Here is a 22,016-nt window from a genome sequence, read left to right as displayed (position 1 = left end):
TCCAGCACGTTTCAGTGGATTTTCCTGCTTTAACAGGTTAGATTAGCTGTTAAGCAGCTCAGCTATTTGTTGCTGATTAAAACCAGGTGTGTTGAAGCAGATAAATCTCTAAAACATGCTGAATACTAGCTCTCGGGCCGTGGAGCAAAACCCTGCAGCTAATCTGATGCTATGGCTAATGGCTACTTACCATTCAGAGCTGGTTCTGTTGGGTCGGTTCCGGTAATTTCAGGCAACTCACAAGCTCAAAACAATAAGGCTCAGGTCCGCTTGTCTCCTCCAAATAGACTTGGACCCTTTCTTCTCGAGTGTCTGGGTAAGGAGGGGGAGAAACGTCCTCCACTTCTAATAACTGCTCAGAGTGAAGGGAGCTAGCATCGTCTAGTTAGCCATCGTCTTCGTCACTGCCGCGGCTCCGCCCTCTCGGTCCTCCAGGCAACGCCTACTAATGTTGCAGTTTTTAAAATTGATACGTGGGTGGAGTAAGACTCTGAGGAGGACATTACCACGTCTTTAAATGGGTCTATATTTTGGGCCATTCCCATCTGTACCTGGTCGGCCCTGCCCGGATAGCTCCAGTTGGCCCCAGCCTGGCCCAGTTGATTCCACACATCCTTGCTTTAGGTATGCAAGGAATGCAGTCGGTATGCAAGGAATGCAGTCAGAGACATTTTCAGCCTCTAGGTAATCAGCATGATAATGAATGATAATGAATTGAGCATGCCCTAAGCCCATGTGGGCTGATTCGATCCACCAATCAGAGGCTTGCTGTAATGGAAGGTGTGAATTTGCTGTCAGCAGTGTTGGCCCTGGTCAGCCTTAAGCAGACCACCTCAGGCTGAAAAACAGTCTTGTTGCACCCTGAAAAAAGGCAGGCCACCAAGATATGTAAGCAAGCTATACTATCAGGGCCGGGCCGACCAGGTACAGATGGGAATGGCCCATTTGTTTTTTGTTAAGTTGCCTAATAATTATGCACAGTAATAGTCACCTGCACACACAGATATCCCCCTAAAATAGCTAAAACAAAAAACAAACTAAAAACTACTTCCAAAAACATTCAGCTTTGATATTAATGAGTTGTTTGGGTTCATTGAGAACATGGTTGTTGTTCCATAATAAAATTATTCCTCAAAAATACAACTTGCCTAATAATTCTGCACTCCCTGTGTGTGTGTGTGTGTGTGTGTGTGTGTGTGTGTGTGTGTGTGTGTGTGTGTATATATTATATATATATATACATATATATATAAGGGCTGCACAATATATCGAAAAATTATCGTCATCGCGATAACAGGACGTGTGATAGGCCCATCGCAAAGCACGTCAAAAATGGCGATAAATGTTTGGTTCAAACATTTCCATCCATGTCATACATCAACTTTTTGTAAACCAGCTCTGTTTTTTATGCGGAAGTATTATTTGACTAATCAAATGCAGCCCTTCTGATATGCGGCCAATCAGATGGGTCTGTTCACGTAATACGCCCGCCCCCTACGTAGACCCTTAGGATGGGTGGAACGCAACACCCGAACTGAGTTAGCAGCGCCGTTCCCTTGTTCGTCATACTGGCTCAGATTAACGAACGCACTTTGTGGTAAGGTTTCTGAAATCAGCGCTGCTTTCAAACGTGAACGTGAGTCCGCTCAGTGTCGTTAAGCAGCTGATAGTAACTGGGCTGACTCCGACACGTGCCAGTGAACCAACCCGCCTTCATGTTGCTAGTGTTCCACCCGGTGGTGACGTTAGCACCAAGCTCCGGTTAGCTTCCAGCTAAAATGCTACAGCACTCTCCTCCCAGTCGCACCCTGCTAAAGAGGGCCTGGAAAAGTTCCCCCACACATCAAAGTGATTTTTCATTTATGAGCTTTTATAACCTTGTTGATCAGGATAGTTGATTTGCTGCTGCACATAAACTGTCAGTCAGAAGCTCTGCTAGCCGGTTATCTTAAGAGGAGCTAGTTCAATTTGTTAGCATGTTATCAGAATCATAGTTGCAGTTTCATCATCTGAGCTGCTTTTTAAGATCTAGGTAAACTTGTTCAATTTGGGGTTAAAACCAAACGTTTTCACATATTTTCCATGTAGTTTTTTGCCAGTTCCTCTTCTGAAAGGTAGACAATTGTTTTTCTCTTTCCCTCAGAAAATCTTAATATTCTCCTAGTTTGGCCCAGCACAGTTCACTTCCCAATAGCAGCAACAGCCTTATATCATAACCACATATGTGGAGAAAATGCTCAGTAGCAATGAGAGAATTTGGTGTTACATTTAAGTGATGTTAACTATTATTTAACATTTAAACTTATTTTCAGATTTTTTTTTATTTATTCCAAAAACCCTGGTAAGGGATGTTTTTCTGTATTTGGAGCATCAGAAAAAGTTTTATGGTGGAGGTGATGTTTTAAAGTCACTGAGAAACTGCATGCATGCAGTTTGTTGTTTTGCTGCTAATACAGTAGCAGGTGCAGCTGCATATTTTTTCAATAAAAACGTTATGTTGTAATGGAATTCATGCATTAGTTTTTGTTTGCTTTGAACCCAGAGCAGACGTCACACGCCAGATGACATCAACACTGCATACTTTAGTATTTGTTCATTTATCGTGAGTAATATCGATATCGCAATATTAAGCACTGTTGTCGAATATCGCAGGTTTTCCTAATATCGTGCAGCCCTAATATATATGTATATACATGCATATATATATATATATATATATATATATATATATATATGTGTGTGTGTGTGTATATATGTGTATATAAACATGTAAAAACATGTATATATGTGTATGTAAACATGTGAAAACATTTGTTTTTAACCCCAAACTGAACAAGTTTACCTAGATCTTAAAAAGCAGCTCAGATGATGAAACTGCAACTATGATTCTGATAACAAGCTAACAAATTGAACTAGCTCCTCTTAAGATAACCGGCTAGCAGAGCTTCTGACTGACAGTTTATGTGCAGCAGCAAATCAACTAGCTGGAAGCTAACCGGAGCCTGGGGCTAACGGTGGGTTGGTTCACCGGCACGTGTCTTGAGTCAGCCCGGTTATTATCAGTGCTTAACGACACCGAGCGGACTCACGTTTGAAAGCAGCGCTGATTCCAGAAACCTCAGCACAAAGTGCGTTAGTTAATCTGAGCCAGCATGACAAACAAGGGAAGCAAACGGAAAGCGGGGGCGGAGCGCAGATAGTGGAATTTTGGGGAAAGGGTCTACGTAGGGGGCGGGCGTATTACGTGAACGGACCCATCTGACTGGCCGCATATGAGAAGGATTACATTTGATTGGTCAAATACTTCCGCGTAAAAAACAGAGCTGGTTCACAAAAAGTTGATGTATGATACGGATGGAAATGTTTGAACCAAACATTTATCGTCGTTTTTGACGTGCTTTGCGATGGGCCTATCGCACGTCCTGTGTTATTGCGATGACGATAATTTTTCGATATATTGTGCAGCCCTAATATATATATATATATATATATATATATATGCATATGTGTGTGTGTGTGTGTGTGTGTATATATATATATATATATATATATATATATATATATATATATATATATATATATATATATAATAAATCACCTTTAGATATCAGTCACCGTCAACTAAATTCTTTAAAAATCTGTATCGGCCTTAAAAAAACCATATCGGTTGGCCTCTACTTGGCTGGCCCTGAAACGGCCCAGAAAGTGGTCTTTTTGGGCCAGCCTGATGAAATGGAGACATGTGCATGCTGTGTAGAAAGTTTGGACACAGCGCTATGATCAAACTATAATCTTTGTGTTCATTTAACATCACTTTTTTTTTTAACATGGAAATGGAAGCAGGAACTTAATTAATGTAAGGGACAGAAAAGCCAACCGGTGAAAACGCGAGTGCACCACTTGTGTGTGTGTGTGTGTGTGTGTGTGTGTGTGTGTGTGTGTGTGTGTGTGCGTGCGCGTGTGCGTGTGTGCGTGCGTGCGTGCGTGCGTGCGGCCGGCCAATCGGCCGGCCGGCCGGCTCTAATAATGACCCATTAAGCTTGCTTCACAGGAACACGGCTCAGCCCGTGTATTTTAAACTGCCGTGTTGTTGTTATTGCCGTCATCTGTAAAGCAGCTGGAGATGATAAGGTTTGGTCTGGCTGAGCAGAGCAGAGAGATTAGACGTTTATCACGGTGACCAGAAGGAGAAAGGAAGATGAGTTTGGGTCTGTTTGAAGATCTCTGTGTGATTCTGGTTGTTTCTGAAAAGTTACGTTCTTCAAGTAGCTTTTCATAAAAACTTGTTTAAGCGAGAGAGGCTGTAAAAAGAAAATAAACATCAGCTGTAAAGTCGTGCACTTCCAACCACACCAGAAATGCTGATTTAGCAGGTTTTAAAGGACGGCTCTCACCAGCTGTTGGAGGAAAATATGATGTGATTTTCTTGTAGATGCTGACGAGGCACCCGCCGGAGAGGGAAGCGGCTTAAGTGTGTGACTCTGTGGGTTAATTGAAATAACGCCCAGTGCTCAGATTTACATTTATATTGTTTTGGTTTTGTTTTTAGACTTGGTCTCACCAAAAACTCTCATCCCTTCCCGTAGACGGTGGGTTCAGTGCAGTCTCGTGTCGATGTGATGCATGATCCTTTATGGGTTATCCTGTGATGTCCTTCTTCATATAGAGAACACTCTGTACTCCCAGCATAGTCAGGACCAGTCAGATCAACCATGTGATTTATGTTTGCAAGTAACAAGAGCCTGAGATGTAATATGGTTTAAAAGTGGTCAAGTGTCTTAATGGCTACACCGCTGTCTCTGCATTTTATAAAAACCAGTGTTGGATTTGAGTTTTCCAGTTTATTAGTCACTACATGAATGATCAGCTAATTTTTTGACCCTGTCAGGCGTCCTTCCTTTATTTATTTATTTTTTACTGCCGCTGTATTTGACTCATCACTGCCCCCTAGTGAGCAGCTAAGGAAGGGAAACAATTTGCAAGAATGTGTTAGGGTTAGTTGTGTCTGTCAGCTGGAGAGCCAGCAGGATTGTTTTAGGAAAACATTGATCTGTTTATCTGTGGCACCATCAGGAGTGGTAAACTCTACATCAGGCTTGTCACAAACATTTATAGTAGTCTGTTTTGATGGTAGTCCCTTATTTTATTAGCTGTTGTGTTCAGGCTCTTGCTCTGTGGGACATCTTAAACTTAGCCTTGTGTTGTTTCGGTTGACTTGATGCCAAAACGCTTTGTTTTCAAAGGAAGACGTGTCCCTAAGTGATGTTTGTCAGGCAGCTGTTTGAACACATGCAACCCATCAAGATGACAGGAAAACCACGAGAGTAGGAGAAAAGAACATGGAGACCTTTGCATGAATTAGGATGGTATGAGGAAGATTACAAACAAACATAGAGAGTGGTTTGTTGATTTTCAGAATTCAATCCTGCAACAATAAGCATGAAGAGCATCGTTGCTGTGGAGTTGAAGGAGAAACGACAGATATTAGGTGAGAATGAAACCTCGTTTTTGTTTTTGATTTAAGAGTTGACATCAGCGTGCCGATTGGTGTCTCACTTCCACGTGAGGAATGCAAACGGGACATATGGGATGGGTCGAGAAGACCTAGGTCTGAAAAAGAGGGAGGGATGGACACTTGAGATCCGATAGGCTGAGGTTGGTTTAGTGTCGGCCCACAGAATAAAACGTAACGCTCGTTCTGTCCTCCTGCATCAGACGGGTTTCTTCATCTCAGCTTTAACGCTTCTCTCAGTAAGTTCTTTTGTGGGCTAAGTGATGTTACAACATTGTGCTGTGTGTGTGTGTGTGTGTGTGTGTGTGGGGGGGGGGGGGGGTATACGTGTGTATTGTTTATAAAGTAAATTTCACAGCTGCTTCACAACTTCACCTCAAGTTGTCTTTAAGCAGCTTCTGCTCCCTAGGCTGGGTTATTTTTCTCTTATTAGTGAAGCGTGTCCAGCGTGTTACTGCAGCTGTTAGAGATGATGTGTAGTTTTTACCATTCATTTCAGTAAATATCCATCAAAATGGTGTTGAAAAGGAATTAAATGATCAGTTGTTGAAAAATATTGGCCGCTACGTAGGGCTGGGCGATATGGCCTAAAATCAGTATCACAATATATTGAGGATTTCACCTCGATAACTATAAATGGACGATAACTACAGGTATGTGTAGAAACAAAAGTTGTCCACTAGATGGGGCTGTCATGTATTACTTGAGTCATATTTTTACGTGACTCAAGGTGGTACAGCTTCTTAAAGGGACATGAACGTTGCCAACCTACACACATCTTTTCTTTTTTTTAATTATCAAATTTATTGGCATGGGAAAAATTCTCTTAAGAATCACAGATTTTGATAATGATACATTTTCGATATATCGCCCAGCCCTACGGCTACGGAATATATAACCATAGAAATCAAGTCTAAAATGCACGGGAGTGGGTCTAAAGCCTGGTTTATGCTTCTCCGTCAGCTCCGCAAGGGACAGACACGCACGGATTGACGGAAGCATTTTGCTCTCATACTTCTCAGTCTCCTGGAGAGTGTTGCAAAGCAATTGCCCGGCAGGACCACAGAGGGCGTAGCACTGTTCTGTGGTATCCTGTCATGTATCAGTCCAAGATAGTGTGTTTATATTGTGTTTTTTGTGTATATAAGAGACTTTTAACATGGACATATTTGTCTCTCATTCTCCCACTGCTTCATGCGCTCCCCACCTCTAAACCCACGTTTCCTGTCATTTCCGTCCAGAAATAAAATGCTTGCTGCGCATCTTTTCACTCCTCCAGTCACGGGAGAATTAAACGTTCATATTTTTAGAGTTTTTTCGCGAGGTATTCTTCAAGCTGCTCCGTGTCTGCCGCTTGTTATCCTCGGCTCTCTTTGCAATGGCGGCGCTGTAAACAACAGCGGCGTCCTGACCAATCACAAGCTTGCGTAATCCGTCTCGTTCGACGGATGTTTAAAAAAGTGGGCTCGACTCCGTACGTACTTGCGTGCCCTACGCAAGGACGGATAATGGCGTTGCGTGTCTCCGCACTGACGCAGACGGAGAAGCATAAATCAGGCTTAAGGCCCAATCCCAATACTCGCACTTGCACCCTTCAATTGTGCGTTCCCGGGCAGGGGTGCGAGAGCGTAGGGTGTCCCGATTCTCAATTGCGGAAGTTGACCATGCCCCCATTGCACCCTCAATCTGCACTTCACCCAAGTCTGCAGAGATGCGGACCTCGGGCAAGGGTATTACCCACAAAACATTGCTGCAGGAGAAAAGGCTCAAGTTCCTTTCATTAAAATAAGTATTTTCTAATTAAATTATTTAATTTTAAGACGATTAGTTGATGCTCTAAAACTTTTAGACAAAGCAGCAACGACAACGGATTATAAAAGAACGGATAACGCTCGAAACGCACGGATTCTTCCTGATGTAAGACTTGTAACAAACGGTTACAAAACTTGCATCATTCTTAAATTTAGTTATTTTACACATTTACCGCTTGACTTGTTGCCGTGGATGAAAGGATGTTAGATGTGTTTATTTTGCTAAAGTTTGCACTCCTCAGGGCTTTTTGACCCTAATGGGCATCCGTTGGTAAGGTCTTACTCCAACACAAAAATACTGCTTGCTTGCAACAATTTAGGTATCTACTGCCCCCTATCGCCAGGAAAAATACACACCGTCACTTTAAGGTTCAAATGTTTCCATCATCACGTCTGCCCAGATGTGTAAAAAATAATCCAGCTGACGGCCAGTTTAATGTGAATTTTTATCCTCATAAATTTGCAAACTCTTTGCACGAAATGGGACTGCAGGTAATCTTTTTGACTGATTATTTGGTTGTGGACTGCTGCATCCAAAGGTGCATGAAGGAACATCATCACAGGCTCTTGCTCTCAGCAGCTGCTAGACTCTAACCATCACTACTCCCAATAAACAGATTTTACATCCCTGCTGCGTTTTGTGATTCGCACAGTTTCTGCTTTTATTCTTCTCTCACTCATTTGCTCAGTTTTCCACAAATTTTGCAACTTCCTGTAAATATTCTGCTAGGATTTTTACACTGAATTTAAATGTTTTAAATGTGTTGAATTCAGTTCAATCCTTTAATTGTTTTTTGCATGTTTGTTTTGTTCACTGTAAATCATTTAATTCTTAATTTTGTTCTATTTTTTTTATTTACAGTTATGATCAACTGTCAAAACAAAACTGGAGATCTTAAAACTTACCAAACATGAAGATAAAGATTAAAAGATTATCCTGCTTTTGTAACTTTGTCTGGATAAAAAACAAGGTGTGAAGTCATTAACCTAGAGCAGATGTTTATAATGCAGTGAAAAACAACATGTCCAGCCTGTTATTTACTGCATTAACCCTCTGGGGTCTATGGACGCGTATACGCGTCTTTTGAACAGATCTGATTTGGGACGCCGTAGCAGCAAGACTCCGCCTCCTCGAGTTTCAATTTCAGTGCAAGTTTAAAAAGGAGATTATAAACTATACCCCAGGTTTAAAATTTTGTTAACAGGCCTCATACAAGCGGAGTTATCATAAACTAAAAAAACAACTTTTTTTAGACAGAAGTTGTACTTATGAGCTGTCATGGAGCGCTGAAAACTGAGAGATGGACATTGATGGAAAACTTTAGATATTGGAGCGATCTGTGACAAAGACAATTATTCAAATGTAGTTGAGTGGGTTTTTCTGTATAAATGAGGATGCATGTCTTTCAGGTCATTGCAGGCCTGGTGCCAACCCCGTCGAACCCTGAACACAAACCCGGGACAGTCTGAAGCATGACGGCCATCAGCGCACCTCGGGACAAGTAAGAAGTTATTTTAACAGAGAGGAAGTCATCTGTGTGTCCAGCAGCGACCCTCTGTTTGAACATCTGCATGTTCTAAATGAGGCTCGGACGACTTGTTTGTTGATGTAGAGATGAGCGACTTGACTGATGTACTTTCATGTGGGTTTCCTGTCCGTGTTTTCCCAGATACAATGCAGTATGGATCATCTTTTTCATCCTGGGCTTGGCGACTCTGTTACCATGGAATTTCTTCATGACGGCAACAATGGTGGGATTATTCTCCTGAACGAGAGACTTTAAGTCGATGGAGGAAAACACTGAATTGAATTATGGTTTAGTCATTTTGAACTATTCGACTCCATTTAGCTTTTTAACTTTAAAACAAACAAAGATTATTTGTTTACTTGTCAGTACTCAGGATGTCAGAAGGAACTCCAGTCTGGTGGATTAATGTTGCAATGGTTTAGTCTCTCTAATTCAAGTCATTGTATTCAGCACAGTGGGCGTTAAGTGTATAAAATGTGGCGTTAAAGTTAAGCTAATGAGATGATGTGAGCACACCCTGACTGGAAACAGTTGGCATGGAGCTTAAAGTTGGAAAACCATTTGTTTAATATATTTATGATAAACTTCTTCTAGTAAATGATCTTTTTCTCACTACACTGCAAAAAATAAAATCCTCAATTTACATCAACATGACCCAAACCTGTGACTTCATCCTGCTGTTAAATAATGAGAACCATCTAACGAGACTGCTTCCTCTTCCTCCGTAGTACTTCACTAAACGACTCAAAGATGCCCCCGCTAACGTCTCCGCAGCTGGAGTGGCCAACATAACCATGGGAGACACTCGCAATGTCCTGGAGTCGAAGTTTAACAGCGTCATGACGCTGTGCGCCATGGTCCCTCTGCTCATATTCACCTGCCTCAACTCCTTCATACATCAGAGGTGATCCCATATTTAGGCTCTGTGTGAATTCAATAACTCATAAAAAGGCAGTTAAGCTTATTTGGGTATGAATATTTTCTTTAGACCAATTTCTAATCAATGGTTGCCAAGTTTTTAAAGCATTCTTTTAAGGTACTTAAGTCCCATCAGTCATCATCACACACTGGTAAAATGACATCTCTGCATTTGACCCATCCCCTTAGGGAGCGGTGAGCTGCAGAGGTGGCTGCGCTCGGGAACTGTTTGGTGGTTTAACCCCCCAATCCAACCCCTTAAAGCTGAGTGTCAAGCAGCAAGGCGTTGGGTCTCATTTTGGTTTGATTGTGGTCTTTGGTATGACCCGACCGGGATTTGAATCCCGATCTCCCAGTCCTGGGGCGGACACTCTACCACTAGACATGTGAGGAGGTTAAGGGGTACTGTGCAGTTTTGGCTTGCTTTTAGCACCCCCTAGTGCCTGTTAGTGAAACCAAAAGTGAAGCTTATCTCCTCACTGTGTGTTCATCTTTAAAGAGACAGTGTATAACTTTTCACTTTAATCTCAGGAAACATCCATCAAAACGTTGAAAATGAATAAAATGATGTCCAGCTGTTGAAAAATATTGGCGGTTTCGTACCATGTAACGATAAAATTCGCATCTAAAGTACATTGTGCGCGGGTGTAGTGTCTTTGAGGGACACCATATTACGTTTCCTACTGGCTGACTTGAGGTCCTGCGCCTGTCGATGACGTCACGCTAGATGATTGGCTGAACGACCGTACGACTTACAGAAGTTACGTTCACCACGTTCACAAACATTTGGGCAGTAAAAAACATGAGTTTAGTGACAAAACTGCTAAACTCTTTCCGAAACCCACGTGAAAGAACAGAATTGAAAAAGAGATGCATTATACTTTGCCGAGCGGTATTGCCGTAGTACGACAACATCACTGGCAGGTGCAGGAACCCGAGCAGATTCGGAAACCACAGCACTAGAAAACTACAATCAGCGTTTCATTCTCTCTATGGAATCAACTGAAGGACCATCAAAGTTTGAGAAGTCCCACCGAGGTCACAGTGATATGGTGTAAAACTACCCTAAAATGTTTGTACTGCCTCCTAGTGCCAGAAAACTACATCCTGCCACTTTAATCCAACAGCTGAAATGTCTCCCCAGCCTTCCTTAGTGTCTACAGGTGCGATTCATCACTAAATCCAACAAATCAGCTGTGTTCACGATCTAAAACATGCAGAAAATGTGCTGGAAGCAGAATCAGAAAAACATTTTTGGTCCCCAAGGGGCAATTAATTTGTAGCTTACCACAAGATCAACATGGGCTGCAGCCCCAGCATGTCGGCTCCACCAAACTAAGTCCAACAGGGACCGGATGTTGCAAGTGCGACATTCTGGCCACAGAGGGCGGTGGGCGCCTGAATGACATTTCATTAATGCTGTATAGGATCATTTTAGTACATACTGGCTCAAGAAAATTATTTAAAAATATGAAAAAGTTGCTAAATATCCCTTTAAATGTGTCGCAGCAGAAACTTATCAGAACGTTGCTGTCGGTGGGAACAGTTCGTTTGTCATTTAGTTGATTCCTCACTTTAAAGAATCTCCTAATGAGAAATCAGATCTCTGTGACGTGAGTGAAACTATATCTGTGAAGCATATTTGTCTATAAAAAGATGACTGAGAAGCAGTTTAGTTTTTCAGGAGGAATTTTTGTAATACAAGACTGAGAAGACTGATCCTGACTCTTCCTGTAATAAAACCCTCTAACAGGAAGTCTTACGTCCCGGTCACATTTGCTTTGGTTAGGTATCAGGTGGTCAGAAGCATTCACAAACTCAGAAGAATAATATTTGTTGTTTTCGTATTTTTGTCTTGCTGTTTTTCTTTAAGCATCATTTCTGTTCTCCGCTCCCCTCAGAAGAAATGTACATTATTGCTCTTTTTTGGTCCTTTTTTTCCTGTTATCCATCTTTATCTGGGTGTTAGTTCGCTTTTAACTTTTGAATGATCGTTTCCTCGTTGGCGCTTTTGCTCAAGCTGAAGCTTGTTGTTCATCTTTGTTTCAGGATCCCTCAGAAGCTGCGTATCTCGGGCTGCTTGGTCGTCATCCTGCTGGTTTTTATGGTGACGGCGATTGTCGTCAAAGTGGACATGGCGCCGCTGCCCTTCTTCACTCTCACTATGATCAAAATCGTCTGCATCAACTGTGAGTTCCTTTGTTCTGCAATGGTTTGTTTCAGTTGCTGTTCTGTTCAGCTGTAAGTAGGAGAGCATTACTAGTGTGTTGAGTGTTTGATGGATGCTGTGGGTTGAGATCCTGATGGAGAGGGCCCAAATCTGTAATCTGAGTTGTGGCTCCCTAAATAAAAAACACATTCCCAGAGCGATCCATCACCATAGTTACCTGCAGTGGGTCAGTCCGGCTCATCCTGTTTATGATTTGGACGTGAGGACCTTAGGACAGGGTGACCCAAAGCTCTGATGTCTCTCAGCACGTTGCTGCTAATGGAACTTGTCTTCTGATGTGTTTTGGTAAAACAAAGTGTTACGGAACAACTGCAGAAAAGAGTCTTACTTCGTCTTATTCACACCCCTGAATCATTTTCTATAGTCTTTCTGAGTCCTGTGATCCCTAAAGCCTCGTCTTCTCTCCTTCTCCAGCGTTTGGCGCCATTTTCCAGGGCAGCCTGTTTGGGCTGGCGGGGATCCTGCCCGCCTCCTACACCACCCCCATCATGAGCGGACAGGGTCTGGCCGGCACCTTTGCTGCCATCTCCATGATCTGTGCACTGGCGAGTACGTCTCGCGCTGAAAACACGTGTTGAAAACGCTCCTGCTGTAAAAATAACGGACAGCTGGTGGGAAGGGAGACAAAACTATATTTACTGTGGCAGTAGCCGCGGCTCATAAGTCACGTCACAACAATGCTGTTTTTAAAGTGACCACACACACACACACACGCACGCACACACACACACACACACTGCTGTGTTAAAGCCAGATGAACAGGTTCAGCTTCATTCTGTTACGGGAGAATTATCACCACTTCAGGCCGTTTACATGCTTCCATCCTTCCTTTTTAAGTGTTTATTTTTTTTTTAGTTTGTAACTTCATCAACTCCTGTTCCCAGCAACGTTTTTTAGGAATTTATCTGTTTTCTTGTTTGTGTCCTATTGAATTTTTATCTGTATAATTTTAACTGACAGCTTTCCCAATGGGAAAAGATTTTCCTTCAGTGGATTTATGCTGGAATATAAAATGCAATAAGTGCATCTTTTAACTGACTAGGAAAAGAAAAGGCATTATTTGCAACTCTACTTTTGTCTTATTAAATTAGACTTTCTTCATTTTTATTGGATTCGTTTGTTAATTTATACAAAACTGCACACTTCTTATTTTAGGTCATTTTTTAAGCCATAAAATTAACTTCTGTAAAACTTAAGGTTTTGTTTCTTAGAAGGCATCTGACTCTCTAGGATTTCTGTTAGAAATGATTCCGTTTCACATGAGAACGATCAGGCCAGCGTGTGCTAAAATGACCCTTTACAGCAGGGGTATTCAGTTCCAGGACTGGAGGGCCGGTATCCAGCACGTTTTAGTTTTAACTCCGTTTCAGCACACGTGGTTTCAATCAGCAGCTATAATTAACAGGCTTCTGCAGAGCCTGATGTGCTGCTGCACAGGTGATTCAACCACTGAAATAGGTATTGGGAAAATGAACCTTTCCAGCTTTAAATCTGATTCCTAAGCAGTTTCAGTCTAGGTCACGCCTTCCTGCATCCAAGCAACACAACGACACCTTCTCAATAGAGACTAACGACTCATCAGGAGATGGAGAGGCGGGGTACTCGGAGTAGTTTCGGCTCATTAAATAACAGCAGACAGCTACAGCTTATAAGCTTGACTCTCCCATATTTCAGTTAGAATTGACAAAGCTCCTCGGGTGAGAAGCAAAACATCTTCAACAAACCAAAGAAGTCCAGTTGCCCCATCTGAACCCTTTGGATTGACTTCAGTGGTTGAAATTGAGAGCATGTTTAGTAAACATCAGAATTCACCATTTTCATTCAATAAATGGAATATTAATGAGGTGTTTAAATGGTTTTTGTGTCTTCAGGTGGATCTGAGCTGCAGGACAGTGCTTTTGGATACTTCATCACAGCCTGTGTCGTTATTGTTCTGTCCATCGTGTCCTACATCGCTCTGCCCAAAATGGTAAAACATGTTATTGTTTACGAGCCTCCCATTTCCTCCTGTCTTTATTCTGAGGGTGAAAAGGGTTGTTTGTGGTTTCTGTCAACAGGAGTTTTTCCAGTACTACATGGAGAGTAATGGATCCAGACCTTCAGCTGATGAAGAAAACAAGATGGACTTACTCAAAAAAGGTTAAAAGATGGCGATTATGGAAGGTTGATGGTTATAGGTTGATCTTGGAACCCAACAATGATGGATCAGAAAAAAAACTTCCCCTTTTGAGGAAAAATGTTAAGAGTTTTTCTGTTTCTTGACCAGCTTCCTCTAAAACCATGCGATGCACATTAGAACAGCTTGTTTTGTTTCAGTGCTCTTTTCTTTGTATCAAGCGTGTGTTTGATTGTTCTAATAACTAAACTTGTTTGCATGAGGATGATTCTCCAGACGTTGCCACATCAGTAAAATTTTTAAAAGCTGTTTGTTTTTCAGAAAATCCATCTGAAGAGAAGCAGGTGGGGAATCTCACGGAGGAGGAAAGCAAATTCGGCGTTTCTGTCTTCAACATCTTCAAACAGGTTCAAACATCATGTGTTCATCTTGGAATGATTCATTAAATGTTTTAAGCAACAAACCTGAGGTGTCTTCTAGATTATAATGAGAATAAAAACCATCTAAATTGAAGTATCCAGTCATAGTGGCTTTTTAAAAAAAAATCATAACAATGTGTTTTAAATTTAAAGAGCAAATCACCCCCTACATGAAACTTACTCGTCTCCCACTTCACGTTTGAAAAATGCAACAAATGCCTTGCAGACTGAGAGGGCGGAGCCGCTAACAAATACACACAAACAGGCTCGCAACAGCAATGTGACATCATAATGTACCAGCTAACGTCATTGTGTACCTCTTAACCAATAGCGATGGCAGATTTAAATTCAAATGTAGTGCAGATTTTTTACCTGACAACGGCTCAACACTGCGTTTTAGGAACAGGGTATCCACGGGTCCTTAAAAAGTCTTAAATTTGCTTTTCCAAATTTAAGGCCTTAAAAATCCTTAAAAATGACAAATAATCCTTAAATACAGTTTCCAAAGGTCTTAAATTAAAGACCCAATAAACAAGATATTTTTATTTCTATGAAATTTTCGTGAATTTCTAGTTAGTGTTCAGCATTTTATGTGTATCATATTTGCGTAAGCGGAACTGTACACATTCAGTTGGTTATGAAAGGGGGCTATTTTTAGATGATCACATTAGCTGTTTAAGCTAGCGGGAGCTTGCACCATGGGGAAGTGCAAGTTTAATGGTAACTGGATGGCTAATCCCACGTTCGCGACATGGTTAGCACCGGTTTCATGCAATAGCTGGAAATTATAGCTTAAGTGAAATTTAAAAAATAGCTTAAATTTGGTCAAAGTGGTCTTAAAATGTCTTAAATTTGGCTCCCTTAAACCTGCAGATACCCTGTAGGAAGATATTCAAATTTTAACTAAGATGCACTAAAGTGCCAAATTATTGACTACACGTGTCTGCAGCATGATCAGAGACTCATTTATATAGTTTATCAGCAAAAAAAGTTGATTTGGGGGTGACTTGCTCTTTAAAGTTTTAACTTTGACTAAGGTAAATGATCCTCAGCTCCATTCAGGTGACCTTTAATGACCTTGTGCTAAAGAACAGCAGATACTAACATCGGTAACCGTCTCCTTGTGCTCTCTAACCAGATCTGGGTGATGGCTTTGTCTGTGTGCTTCATCTTCCTTGTCACCATTGGGACGTTTCCGTCCATCACTGCTGATGTGAGGTCGACGGTATCTAATGGAGGTGGCTGGGGTGAGTCTGGGTGTCTTCTAATAACCTCACCCCTGTAAAGCTGGGCGGACACTGTGCGACTTTTTCACTCGTAGCACTCAGCTTCAGCTCAAAACTGTACAACTTCCTCGCAGGGCAGATCTCACGAGTCATGCACTCACACTGTACGACCCGGTTCTCGGATGCGACCTGACTGCTCACTAGGGTTGTCACGGTATGAAAATTTAACCTCACGGTTATTGTGACCAAAATTATCACGGTTTTCGGTATTATCGCGGTATTTTTTAAACGGTGTTGCATATGTTCAGAAAGCATTGATAGTCCTGTTCTACACAAACTGAAATAGTTTAACAGTGATTATTAAACCTAAAATAACACAAAGCCTTAGCAAAAGTGCAACTTTTCACAAGTAAAGGAACAAATAGCTTCTTTTTCTGGAACATGTTACAGTAGTCAGTGCAGGTTTAAATGATACAAATCCAAACATTCAAAACATAAACAATATGTAAACAAATCAAAGAAACACCACTTGTTTTCTCATATACTTGTTTTCTTCATTATCAAAATGAAAATCTAAAACTCCAGTCCACACTTGACTTGAGCGCTGTACAAGTCAACCTTAAAAAAATATGTATTTAAAATAAATAGCCACTTTAAACAAATTACTAAAATAACTACTACACTATGTAATCAAATCCAAATGTTCAAGTATAAATGGCATTGAATAAGTAAACAAATCAATGACAAGGAACTAATTGTATATTTCTCTTCATCATCAACAAATAAGATGCTTCATCCAGCAACAGGGTGTCCGTGACACGGTTTAAATGCTAGCAGAGGGCGCTGCGGCTGCAGTATATAGTGACTCGTTGCATTCTCCCTCAGCCAAAAGTCCTCACGTCATGCATTTAAGCTAAAATGCTAATGTTAACTTACCTTGCACTGGCTGTAGAGACGTGGGTGATGGTCACGCAGATGTGCCATTAGATTCGAAGTGTTGCTGCCTTCTGCAGACACTTGTTTCCTGCACGTTCTGCAAACGGGATAGCAGTCTTCTATTAACTGTCCCTCAGCATTTTTCAGAAATCCAAAATATGCCCATACTTCCGATTTAGTCTTCTTTGAGGGCTAATGGATGTCCTGGGCGCTGCCGTCTCCTCCTCCGGCCATTATTTCAGCTTCAAAGTTTTGGTGCCGTTGCAAACTAAAAAGTGCGCACCGCGGGAACTTCAGCTGAAGCAACGGTGGCTGGTAAGGGTCACCGCACCAAAACCGCGGCCACGGTAAACCCACCGAGATAATTTCGTTTTTTAAAAACTGGACGGTTATTTTTATTGTCAACTTTTTTACCGGGGTTTACCGCTATACCGGTTACCGTGACAACCCTACTGCTCACACTGTACGTCTGGTAGCAACACGTCGGACCTAAAAATATGCTAAAAATTGCAGTTTTTACACAACACGTCAGACTTTTTTGTCTTGCCTGTTGTCCTTCGGGAGTGCTGCAGGAGGACACAGGGATTTATGGGGGTTGGATGAGGAAAACAAAATAAAGAAAGTAAATCTGTGTTTTGTGATCAGTTTAATTTGACATGAACATGACAAACACACTTTATTGACAATCTTTGTCATTGTGTGTAAAAAAAAAAACGGTGTAGAAATAAAAACGAACAACATGTGTTATTAGGGAAATAGCAGGTGAGCGGTGTTGATGCAGGATTGCGCATGCGCCGTGAGCGGTTCTGATACTTTTTGGGTCGCAGCGCCGCTTCAACAGTGCGATACCCTCACGAAGGACGAGCAAAATATCAAACACGCCAGAAGTCCGTGCGAGCTCACGATTGCTGATCGGTAGCTGGTCACGTGGTGTTAATCGCCTCTCGTAACCCCCTGTACACTACACGACGCGCAGCGCAAAACTCACCCCGATCTCGTGGATTCTCGCACGAGTGGAAAATCGGCTCAAAAAAGTGAAAAAGTCGCACAGTGTACGCCCGGCTTAAGAGATAAATTAATTTAACCAGCTGGTAAACTTTGATTTTGTGCACTGTTGTGTTAAAATCAGGCCTCTAATTGAAGTTAATCAAGTATTAAATATACAAAACCTCTAAATAAAAATAAATGTTATTTGTAAATAATATTCAGAGCAATTCTGCAACAGCAATGGGCTGCCCGGGATGTGTCTGACTTTAAATCGTCTTTACTAAGGAGCCATGTGTAAAATAGCTTATATCGAACATCTATGTCGGTAGAGCGAACACCTACCGAAGACAAATTCCTTGTAAATGTAATTTTACTTGGCCAATAAATCTGAAATCTGAATCTGAAATCGGCTGACTGATTTATCGGTCTACCTCTACATTACATTTAAATGCCAATATCGGCCAATAATATCGGATATCCCCAGTTCTTCATTATATAATTTCTTATCAACTTGAAAGCTGTACGTGTTTACACTAAAATCCTTTTCTCACTCTGTTCCCACTGTACTAAAAATCAACTGTGATGTTAAACGGATACTTTACAACTTTTACATATTTTAAATCCTTTTTCTTGAGCCAGTACGTGGCTAAAATGACCTTTTACAGGAGTAATGAAAGCTCACCCAGCCCCTTTCGCCCCTGTGGCCAGAATATTCCGCTTGCAACTTCAGACTGGGGAATCGCTCTGTTAGAACATATTGAGCTGACATACCTGGCGTAGTCTGCTTCCAGAACGTTTCCTGCATGTTTAGATCATGGACACAGCTGATTTAATTTAGTGTTGACTCACTCCTGTAGACACTAAGGAAGGCTGGGAGACGTTTCAGCTGTTAGATCAAGGCGTTAAAAAGACGAACGCACAGCGAGTTTACTGTGCTACAAACGGACACTAGGAGGTGCTAGAAGCAAGCAAAGAATGAACCAAACTGGGATTTTGGGTGTACCTTTTCACAGCTAATTCAACTACATCAAGTTTAGTGATCTTTTTGACGTTTAGCAGAGTTTTTCTCTTGTCCTTGTGTTTTCCAGATTTTAAAAGAATCAATTATTGCTGCAAAATTAATTTTCTGATCCGTTTTTAGACAAATACTTCATCTCTGTGTCGTGCTTCCTCCTCTTCAACGTGATGGACTGGGCTGGCAGGAGTCTGACGGCCATCTGCATGTGGGTCAGTAAATATATATATATATATTGGTTCTGATGGATTTTTAATGGACCAAAACTTAACTTTTACATTAAAAGAATTCATAAATATTTGGTCATCAGTCACCTATACGGTTGCCCTTTAATAAACTTTTTAATTCCCCACTTTACTTCCATAGATTCCTTTAAAATGACCACATGAGTGTGTTTAGTGTGCCGTGCTGCTTCTCAGCGGGCGTGAACAACACACACACTTGTTGACGATATGAAAGCCTTTGGCTCGATCAAATGTTTACCCACGAGTAAATATGCGTGTCATGTGAGGGGTGTTGGAAAAACAAAAGTTGGTCAGAGCCTGTGGCGAAAGCAAAGAAGGCGAGTTTAGCTTCTGAGATCAGGAGTTTGTTTTGAAGGAAAGTATGTGTTTTTGTTCTGTGTGAAGGAAGTCTATACGAGGGTCAGAGAAAAGTGACGGTGGGCATTTCAAAGGTCCGATCTCTCTTCCTCTACATCTGGATGAACAATGGCAGCAGGGAAGTTAGATGAGGCCCTCGCTGCTGCTTCACATCTCAGCCTGGTGTCCGTTGTGCTTATGAAAGCTGCTCTGGATTATTTTCTTCTCTGAGCAGCTCTAAGAGGATTTGGTCACATTTACTGCACTCTGGTTGTGGATTGTGTTCCTTTCTGCTCCAGAGAGGTTCATTCAGGACATTCATGTAATCAGATTTAATTATCCTCACAGTCTCTGTTTAAAATTTTTTGGTTGAATGTTTGGTTATTATATTTATTTTGAAAATCAAATTAAAGTTTTCCCTTCAGGATATCAGACCGAAGTTGGCTTCTTTCCTGGCTCAACATAAACTTTCTGCAAAAGACCAAATGAAAAAAAAAGAGTTTAATTTCCTGTGAGCGGACTGAATCTAGTATAATCACATGTGGATAAATGGAGTACATTTATCTGACACGGTCTGACCTGCAGAGGAATGCAGCTTCCTGGTGCAGATAACGGCAGTCAGCTGCTGCAGAAGCATGTGAGCTTATTTATCGTCATCAGACGACGGCGATGATGATGATGATCAGGATGCTGAGATGCTCTTTATTTGTTCCCTTTGCTTTTTCTCCTCGGTTTTTCTACACAATCCAGATCATGCCTGTGCAAAAGGTCAAATTAACTGAGAGAACATTAAGAAATCAGTTTTTGGTTTAAAATCACAGCAATTAAATGTTTCTGTGAAACCATCAGGCTGGAACTCCTTTTTATACAAAATAATACTCAAGAATCTGAAATAAATTTATCAATTGCCAGAAAGTATGAGAGCATCCCAAACTTTTGACATGTGAGTGGTGAGTTTGTCTGTTTCCGTGGTAACCGTGCGGTTCTCTGTCCAGCCGGGTAAAGACAGCCTCTGGCTCCCTGTCCTGGTGGGCCTGCGGGTCGTCTTCATCCCTCTCTTCATGCTGTGTAACGTCCAGCCGCGCCACCTCCCTGTGCTGTTTGCTCACGACGCCTGGTACATCGTCTTCATGGTCCTGTTCTCCTTCTCAAACGGATACCTGGCCAGCCTCTGCATGTGCTTTGGACCAAAGTAAGAGACGTGCAGTTCAGTTTAAAAACAAAACTCTTAATCTGATCACTTGTGAGGAGCAGCCGGGACACAGTGTCCTGGTTTTACAGTGAAATCTGATTTGTCTGCAGTCTGAAGGCACTCACTGTGTCCTGCTTTGTATTTTCACGCAGAACCACTTAATCCTAATGGATTCTTCGTCTCTATTTATTTCTTGTCTCCTTGTAGGAAAGTTCCTTCGCACCAGGCGGAGACGGCAGGCATCATCATGGCCTTCTTCTTGGCCCTCGGCCTGGCTCTGGGCGCTGCTTTCTCCTTTGGTTTCCGGATCATGGTCTAAACGTAGAACCCTCTGTAGGAAAGACCAGCTCATCGCCTCCCCGGTCATGACCCCGACTAAGCGGAGAGAGAACCGGAGGACTAGAGAACCTCGGTCCTCTCCACACCCAGCAGCACATTGTACCTTGTGCTTTAGACTTTTAAAATCAGTGCAACTGATAAAACTCAAACCAAAAGTATTTATAAATTAGTCATAATGGACTCATTACAGGATGGCTTTTAAAGCCTCTAATAGTATTTCTTTGTAGGATCCCATTTACAGCAACACCTGAAACAAGTCATGTTACAAAGCAATAATGCTTTTTTTTGTTTCTGTATAACTCAGATTTTTAGATGTGGCAGAAATCCTCTAGATGAAGTCTGAGGCTGAGATTCTGCTCCTCGGCTCGTCTTTAACCAACAGAGCAACCTTCTAAAATAACGTTTGCACTTCAGACGTGTGAACTGTTGCAGCTTTCAGCTCCTATTAAACCAAAAAGTCATCCTGGGAAAACGATGAACTCTGAAGGGAAGCCATCTGAACCACTCCGCTCTCAGTATTTATGTTAAGCTTCATCCCAACAAATTAGTGTTAAATTAAGAGCGTAAAGTTAGTTTTAATCTTAAATACGAGGTTTTGATCCGTCAACAGGCTGCTAGAGCTTTGTCTTAGTTTTAGATAGTGTCATCATCCGTCTGGATGTTAGACTTGAATGAAATTTTCATCAGTTTTTTATTTTTTGCTGATTTTTTTTTAAATATATTCAAGTTCCTTAAAAAACAGTCAGTGAGGTCAAATAAAATGTGACTGAATGTTATGTCAGAATATGCCATTTTTTATGTTACGTTTCCTCGATTAGGTTTTATAAAAGTAATAGTTTTTACTTATAGGCCCTTAAAGTGGCTGAAGGCATATTTGATGTTTTTTAAAGTGTCCTTTAATTGACAGTATTCATCCTAACTAGCTGCTTATTTAAAAACAAAACACTGGTCCTCATGTTTTGGTTTGTTAGTTGCTCATTTTAGCCTCAAACTCTTCATTGAGACAATAAATGTGTATTTTTAAAACTTTGGCTCCCCCTGCTGGTTATTCCTAAAATTGCAGCACTTATCAGCAATGATGCTCTCTTTTACTCCAGAAGGAAGAATCCTGCATCTAAATCGTGAAGAAAAACAAAATCATTAATGAATCTGCGAAAGTACATTTATAATGAAACACCACACACACACACGAGACTGAAGGCCTG

The 22,016-nt window shown here is 41.4% G+C and overlaps 2 protein-coding genes and 1 long non-coding RNA gene across 5 annotated transcripts in view; 1 reads left to right on the top strand and 2 right to left on the bottom strand.

Moving 5' to 3' along the window:
* The window catches only part of LOC107387407 (uncharacterized), a 4,181-nt gene extending 4,126 nt beyond the window's left edge, over window positions 1-55 (bottom strand). The window contains exon 1 of the mRNA XM_070542481.1: window positions 1-55. This exon is cut by the window's left edge and continues 2,046 nt beyond it. The gene's annotated coding sequence lies outside the window, so the exon portion shown is untranslated.
* The window catches only part of LOC107375819 (equilibrative nucleoside transporter 1), a 64,670-nt gene extending 42,833 nt beyond the window's left edge, over window positions 1-21,837 (top strand). For 2 of the 3 annotated variants that reach the window (XM_015944578.3, XM_015944576.3), the window contains exons 2-13: window positions 8,734-8,825; window positions 8,994-9,075; window positions 9,581-9,756; window positions 11,820-11,959; window positions 12,415-12,549; window positions 13,872-13,969; window positions 14,058-14,139; window positions 14,438-14,523; window positions 15,674-15,782; window positions 18,826-18,911; window positions 20,276-20,472; window positions 20,680-21,837. In XM_015944578.3, coding sequence (XP_015800064.1) covers window positions 8,797-8,825; window positions 8,994-9,075; window positions 9,581-9,756; window positions 11,820-11,959; window positions 12,415-12,549; window positions 13,872-13,969; window positions 14,058-14,139; window positions 14,438-14,523; window positions 15,674-15,782; window positions 18,826-18,911; window positions 20,276-20,472; window positions 20,680-20,791 — 1,332 coding nt within the window. In that variant the 5' untranslated portion in view covers window positions 8,734-8,796 and the 3' untranslated portion in view covers window positions 20,792-21,837. Of the gene's footprint in view, window positions 1-5,621; window positions 5,752-8,733; window positions 8,826-8,993; window positions 9,076-9,580; window positions 9,757-11,819; window positions 11,960-12,414; window positions 12,550-13,871; window positions 13,970-14,057; window positions 14,140-14,437; window positions 14,524-15,673; window positions 15,783-18,825; window positions 18,912-20,275; window positions 20,473-20,679 lie in introns of those variants that run through there. The other variant, XM_015944577.3, reaches the window with a different exon arrangement.
* LOC139062099 (uncharacterized) lies at window positions 3,729-4,633 on the bottom strand. The gene is made up of 3 exons (XR_011515683.1): window positions 4,562-4,633; window positions 4,395-4,481; window positions 3,729-4,301 (listed from the first exon to the last, which is right to left on the bottom strand). It is a non-coding gene; the product is annotated as an uncharacterized lncRNA (long non-coding RNA).
* Window positions 21,838-22,016: the final 179 nt, after the last annotated feature.

Source organism: Nothobranchius furzeri, chromosome 12, assembly GCF_043380555.1.
Source record: "Nothobranchius furzeri strain GRZ-AD chromosome 12, NfurGRZ-RIMD1, whole genome shotgun sequence".
Classification (NCBI taxonomy): Eukaryota; Metazoa; Chordata; class Actinopteri; order Cyprinodontiformes; family Nothobranchiidae; genus Nothobranchius; species Nothobranchius furzeri.
This window is presented reverse-complemented; position numbering and strand designations above follow the sequence as displayed.